Raw genomic sequence first — 7500 nt, 5'->3', positions numbered from 1 at the left:
TATTATTATTGTCTTTATTGTTATTTTTGTTATTATTGTTATTATCATCATTATCATCATTATTATCATTATTATTATTATTGTTGTTTCAGTTGAATTGCTCTTAGCGCAGAGGAAAAGCGTCCGATATATAGGGTGTGTTCCTTAAAACGAATGACAGGGGAAGAGGAGGGGGCAGCAGAGAGAAGTTACAGGGATCGGGAGCGAGGGAGAAGGAGAGGGAAGAGCAGGGGAGAGGGGAGAGGGGTGGGGGCTGGCGAGGGGAGGGGAGGGGAGGATGGGAGGGGGTAGTTAGATGCGGGTAGGGGTTGGGGGAAGGGGGAGGGGGAGGGGGAGGGGAGGAAGCGAGAGGCACAGGTGCTGTGGTTGGGTGGGGAGGGGAGAGGAGGGGGGTTGGGGAGGGGGCTGGCTAGGAGACACCTGTCTGGCGTTTGAGGGTGTGGTCGCTGGGAACACAGGTGTTTGAGGGGAAGCACTGTTCCACGCATTCTGTCTGCCTGTATTGGAAGCCATGTGAATCATGTGTGAGCTGTGAATAAAATTGTTTGTTCTTTTGCTTACCTCATATCATATCTCAGAACAGCTCACCGGAATGAGGATAAGAGCAGTGATAAGATGATGTTACATAATCTGACCTATTACTCAAACACCACTCTCATGTCTAAGTCTACCATGCTGATGTTGTAGAAGATCGTCAGTTCGTTGTTTTTTTTTGTTTTTTTTGAAAGTATAAGTTTACAATATTGCAACCACACTCCCCCCCTCCCCCTTGCACTACATCAAATTTCAGCTTTTGATTTTGTCTCCACATTGTCCCACCTTCTCCATAAGGAGGTATCCTTAAATTTTTGTCCTTCACATCAAATTTACATTTCCGTGTGTGGGGGGTGGGGGCTGAGGTCTGATTTGATGTGAGAACCAGAAAAAATTGAAATGAAATTCCACACCTGGCTTACATTAATGTCAACGCCTCACCCCACCTCCTCATCTCCACATTATTTATGTAACATATTTAATCACTCTCCCCCGCACTCATTAAGAATCGCGCTTTTCCTCCCATTCCGCATTGAATTAACGCCTCGCTTTTTCCCTTCTTTCCAGACTGTTCGAAGCTGAAGAACAGGATCTCTTCGCCGACCTCCAGTCTCTGCCTCGCAATGCAGCCCTCAGGAAGCTCAATGACCTTATCAAGCGTGCTCGACTAGCAAAGGTCAGTTGGACTTTTTCTTTTAGTCCATTCTTCCTTCAATCTGTCTTCCATTTTTTCCTCTTTTCTCTTGTTCCTTTGTCTTCTTCTTCTACTTTCTCTTTGTATTCTTTTGCTTCATCACCTTCCCATTATTCATCTTCATCTCTGTCCCCATCCCCCTTTCTATCTCTGCCTTCTGCTCCATCCTTCATCTTCTTTTCCTTCTCCTTCTCTTTCTCCTTCTCCTTCTCCCTTTCCTCCTCCTCCCTTTCGTCCTCCTCCTATTCCTCCCCCTCCTTTTCTTCCTCTCTCTCTTTCTCTCCTCCTCCCACTCTTTCCCTCCAATACCTCTCCTCCTCCCCCTCTTCCCCCCCCTCTTCCTCTCTCTCTTCCCTCCTCCTCTCTCTCTTCCCTCCTCCTCTCTCTCTTCCCTCCTCCTCTCTCTCTTCCCTCCTCCTCCTCTCCTCCTCCTCCCTTCTCCTCTCTTCTTCCTCTTCTAAAGGGGCATTGTCCACCTGTGACCTTATCATGCAACTCTTGACCTAGATGCAATTAAGATGCTTGTTAATATGAGGTGTGGGTTATTTAAGCCTATTACTGTAAAATTATTGCAATTTGCATAGGCTTCTGTGCTTCATTTCTTGTTCTCAGTTGCATGGGAAGATAACATTTTGTAATGATGTGCATGTTAGAGGAGATATTAGATATTGCACCTATGTTAGTTTTCATATTGTTGTATTATCTTTTTTTGTAGGATACCTTTTTTTGCCAGATAAGAGGTCTTGAAATGTTATAATGGGTATTAGGTTATGGGCTTTGCATGTGATAATCAATAAAGTTTTTTTTTTCTTTCTTGCTTCAGGTCTTACTCTGTCTTCATCATCTTTTTTTCTCCTCCTTCTCCTTTACCCATCTGAGACATGCCACATCTTTGGATGTTCAGCCTGGGCTAGGCATCTAGAGATGTGTTTTCTTTTATTTTCTAGACTTATGGTATGATATTTGAATCTATATATGAGATATTAGCAGAGTGCCTCTAATTGGCATTTGGTGTGGTATGATGCCCTAGTTACACAACTTGGTAAAAGTGATCCTTCTCTTACTTCATTTCCTCTTCTTCACCTCCTCCTCCTCCTCCTCCTCCTCCTCCTCCTCCTCCTCCTCCTCCTCCTCCTCCTTCTTTTTCTCCTTTCTCTTCTTTCCCCTCATAGACAATGTCATTTTTTTCCATGTGGAATCCAGTGAAGATACAATTCATTACTCATCATTTTGTCTTAGAGGTTTTTGTTCTTGTGTCAAAGTGACTTTGCAGTTCAAGGGTGCACTGACCTAAAAAGACGTAGTTCAGTTCCTTTTTGTCTTGGGAGCGTATTGAGAATTCTCATTTTTAGAACTTACGATGAGGGATAGCTGCTCTCTTTCTCTTTTGATCTTTCTCTCCTTCCTTGTCTCGTGCAGTCTTTATATTTTTGTCTCTAGCTTACTTTGTCCATGTCTATCTTTTTCTCTGTCTATTCTACATCATGATGATTATCTTATCTTCATCATCGTGATTCACTTTCACCATCATCATCATCTTCTGTGTCTTCTTCTTCTTCTTCTCTGTCTTCTCATCATCATCATTATTTTTATTATCATGAATTCAGCTCCATATTACTATTATCATTACCACTTTTTTTTACATGGTATTTAGTATCAGGTGTGACAATTTTTATTGTTCTTTATGAATAAATCTAATAAATTAGGCAGGAGAGGAAATTTACCCAAGGAACTACTACTTTTATTGCTACCACCACTACTGTCTCAATCGCTACTACTACCACAAGTTTCCACAAAATTTATTAATACTTTTACTTGACTACCATTACTGATTACACCATTAACTACTACTACATCTACTACCACACCTATCCAGTGGGATTGTGTGGGAGCTAGTTCATTTGTGTGTCTTTACGGAACAGACTTTTTTAATGAGTATACTGAGTAAGCTTTTTCATTATTAGTGCATTAGTTTAACCAGTGTGTAAACACATGAGCTGAACTGCAAGGCTCAAGCAAGAAAAGTTAATCTTTAACTCTTCCCGCCATGATCCGCAGTAGGCTGAACTCACTCGCTAGAAGTGTCTATGGGATGTAGTTTCTTAAGACATGTCGCTTAAGCCTGCTCACACCAGCTCATGTCAGTAAGAATGCAGCCTTATTGCTATCGTCCTCCCCACAGGTACACGCCTACATTATCTCTGAGCTCAAAAAGGAGATGCCGTCGATGTTCGGGCGCGAGAGCAAGAAGAAGGAACTGATCAAGAACCTCAGCGCCATCTACGAAAAGATCCAGCGGGAACACCAAATTTCCCCCGGAGATTTCCCTGAAATCAAGCGCATGCAGGTTAGTAGGAGTGAGTGAGGTGCACGCACACACTCACAGTCACACTTACACCACACACACTCACACTTACACCATGTACACACTCACGTTCACACTTACACCACACACAGACTCACATTCACACTTACACCACGCACACACTCACATTCACACTTACACCACACACACGCTCATGTTCACACTTACACCACGCACACGCTCACGTTCACACTTCCCCCCACACACACACACACACACACACACACACACACACACACACACACACACACACACACACACACACACACACACACACACACACACACACACACACACACACACACACACACACACACACACACACACACACACACACACGTTCACACACACACACACTCACACACACACACACACACACTCACACACACACACTCACACACACACACACACACACACACACACACACACACACACACACACACACACACACACACACACACACAAAAAAAAAAAAAAAATATATATATATATATATATATATATATATATATATATATATATATATATTTATATATATGTGAGAGAGAGACAGAGACAGACACATAGACAGAGAGACAGAGAGAATATATTCTAATAACTGTAGAAATGAAATATAAAATAACTTGAATACTAGTGATGTACACACTCCTCAACAGAAAGAGTTATGCCATACAGCAGAATGCAAAGATGGTAAGATAGGTGTATCAGTTTTCAGTAATTGTGTTTAAATTGATGAAGAATAGAGATTGTTGAGGCATTCATTCCTTGTCTGACACAGGAGGGGGATATCTACGTCTGTCTGTCTGTCTGTGTCCAATGGACTTTTTAGAAATTTGGTTTGTGTGTAAAAGTGGGACTTTTCACTTATATAGATATTGATATTCATTGTTTGCCTAGGATAAGAATAAAATCAAAATTAGTAGATAAAATAATGAATTTAGAAATGACTGAATTGAAAATATTTCCACAGTCCTAGATTTCTTAGATAAAAGTTTGTATGGGAGGCTTGCCAACCTAGTCTACTTGCCTGCTCAAGGTTAATCTGATAGTTTTATGCATTGTCTTGAACAGTGACTAAATAATCTGAATAAACTCACAAGCTCTGAATATAGTCCTTTCAATGCTAGTCAAACTTTGAGATGCTTTTCAACCATCATCATACGAGAATGATTATACTTGTCATGTCTTACTCTCACCAGTACTGTATTACATCCAATTCACCTTAATTCTATAAGTATTGTACTCGGTTTGCCTACCTTATTCAATTTTTATTTTCATTAACTATATACCCATGTATGTATTATGCTCAAATTTCCATAACCTTGTGACCTGAGAGACAATTTTCTCAATTTTTCCTAAACTTTTATCTTTACAATTAAAATTTTGAATTCAACTTATCCATACATGTGAATTTATGAACTTACTTTAATCTTACAAGTATTACACCCATTAATACCAATTTCTGTCTGATCATTACAATTATTATTTCTACATATGGTATTGTTCTGTTATTTTTATGATTTCGATCAATCTTATACCCTACTGACCTGACTGCTTACAACCACTACCACGATCATCTGCCACTTTTCAAGAGAAACAAAGTACCCCATTATTGTCTCCTTGCCTTATCATACAGGATCAGCTCCAGCACCACGACTTCACCAAATTCAACCTGATCAAGCCTCGTCTTCTGGAGGCAGTGGACAAGATGCTGGCTGAGGATATTGCTCGTCTGATGGCCATGATCCCAGTGGAAGAAGCTACGAGCAACAAGGAATCCACCATTATCCGGGGTAGGTGATTGGCCGTCTTTTGTAGGCAGTAGTTGGGTGGACGAGAGGGAGCTACGGGAAAGTTATAGAGATACAGTCTTTGTGAGGGTCTTATGCAAAGAGTATTGGGAGGGATGGTCTTAGCAGAGTCACAAAGAGCTTATTATCGAGTCTTGGGACGGAGAGCCTCGGAGAGAATTCCTACGGTGGTCTTTTGGACTCTTGGAGGAGGAATCTTGTTCTCCAGAAACTGGAAAAGTGTCGTTGGATGGGCTACCTAGAAGTCGGGAATTGCCACCGTATTTTGTTGGTCATGTATTTGCCTTTTATGAATACAAGGTAAGGCATTAACCTCGTTAGTATTTTTTATGTTTTTTTATTTTTTTGTATATATAATTTCCTGTGTTGGTATTATCTTGGTGATTTGCAGTTTGAGTCATATATGAGATTTTATTTCCCTACTCTGTCTAATTTAACCAGGTGTATAGATAGATTGGTATATTTACTGAATTATTTATATATATTAATTAACAAACATACATACATACATGTATATGTACATGGTTACGTAAAGAGTGATACAAGCCATTAGAACTGTGAACTTGAATACCTGTAGCGATTTCAGTTTAAACAAACAGGATACAAAAAGGAGAAGCATGGCCATCACTCTTGCTAGTAAGCCTAAATACCCTTTTATTAACTCCTCCTAAACCTTATCTGATAACACAGAGCCTCCCACTGTTTCATTCACATCATCCAATCTTTTTAAATAACTTTGATAAGGGAGATCCTCCTTTAACAGTAAAGTAAATTCATTTTGCACAAAGCATGTGATCATAGCCTCTGCCAGTGCCCAGATAGGTAATTTTTGCGATATACTTATTCTTATTCTATAGGATCATTCCCAGGTCTCTGTAAGGTGGTGAAATTTGCTCACGCTCCTATAGTACATTTATGAACCAAAGATATTTGTCCTATATCTTGTCAGTTACCAAAATTTTGAGGTAAAAATTTAATCCACGTGACTTCTGCATTACGTTGCAGTTGTTATTTACGTACTGAATGACTGTCATTCTGAGTCTGTAATCAAACAGTGCTTGGAAAATAGAGCAATTTGTTTTATGTGTCACGTTTTCAGGTCTTTTGATAACTGCTAATCCTCACTTAGGGTGTGTTTCTGATAAGTAGTTCATGATATACTTCTATATACATGATTATCGGAGTCTATGATACAGCTTAATTATGCCAATCATGAGTTACAAAGAACCTTCGTTGAATATTGTGACCTTAAAACTTGTGAATCAGTTATCACTTCTGTCTTTGCTGATGGATCAGTTCCTGGTAGTTCCTTAGTTCCTATGACATTTCAATTGGACCAGTGACGTTAGCAGATCAATTAACGACTGTAATGACATTGTATTTACTGACAACAGCATCCTGTATCTTAGGAGATAGGAAATAGAGATCTGTATTTGCTCATGGGGCTTGGATATCAAGAAAGTAAATAATTGGTTATCAGGAATTACTAATCGAATTTGGGGAGAGGGATGAGGTGGGGGTGCGGGTGAGATTTCAGCGATCTTTCTGTTTGTCTGTCCTTTACAACGAAAAGTCAGTCATTTCTTTTCCGGTGTGGACCATCTTATTGGTTCTATCTTCCTTTTTTCCATCTTGCATAATTTCAGTTTGATTTTCTCTCAGTATCCTATGCATGCGAGGTCCTGAAAGAAATGTGTTAAAACCACATTTTTATTGTAGTTCAGTAGTATTGAAATACCAAGATTCACCTTTCATAATGTTTATGCAATAATAGTTTGATATAACTGATATTACCTATGACTTTTTTTTCTTTTTCTTTTTTTTCAAATGTCCACTATTTTGTACTATCTTTGTATTTTTCTAATTGCGTTTTGATGTATCAGGGTATTAGACAGACAGAAATAAACTGAAAGAAAATGGAGGAAGAGTTGAATTAATCTATTAAGTATTTTGTTACTTTGTTTTTGTTTTAAATCCTTATATCAGAGGGGACCTTGTACCATTGTTAATTCCAAAATATCATGACGCTTAGGAGAGCATTCAACTGATATCTTCCTCCTTAATTTGTCTACAACTAGAACCACCTGGAAGAATTT

At 39.5% G+C, this 7500-nt stretch overlaps 1 protein-coding gene across 4 annotated transcripts in view; it reads left to right on the top strand.

Annotated features, from left to right (window-relative positions):
- Past1 (putative achaete scute target 1) overlaps positions 1 to 7500 on the top strand; it is an 80164-nt gene that overhangs the window by 52473 nt on the left and 20191 nt on the right. For all 4 annotated transcript variants that reach the window (XM_086534340.1, XM_086534343.1, XM_086534342.1 and 1 more), the window contains 3 exons: positions 1102 to 1210; positions 3411 to 3575; positions 5230 to 5386. In XM_086534340.1, the coding sequence (XP_086390466.1) occupies positions 1102 to 1210; positions 3411 to 3575; positions 5230 to 5386 (431 nt within the window). The remainder of the gene's footprint in view (positions 1 to 1101; positions 1211 to 3410; positions 3576 to 5229; positions 5387 to 7500) is intronic.

Source organism: Penaeus japonicus, unplaced genomic scaffold (assembly GCF_977035675.1).
Source record: "Penaeus japonicus unplaced genomic scaffold, GWHDUDI00000001_assembly GWHDUDI00000041, whole genome shotgun sequence".
NCBI lineage: Eukaryota > Metazoa > Arthropoda > Malacostraca > Decapoda > Penaeidae > Penaeus > Penaeus japonicus.
This window is presented reverse-complemented; position numbering and strand designations above follow the sequence as displayed.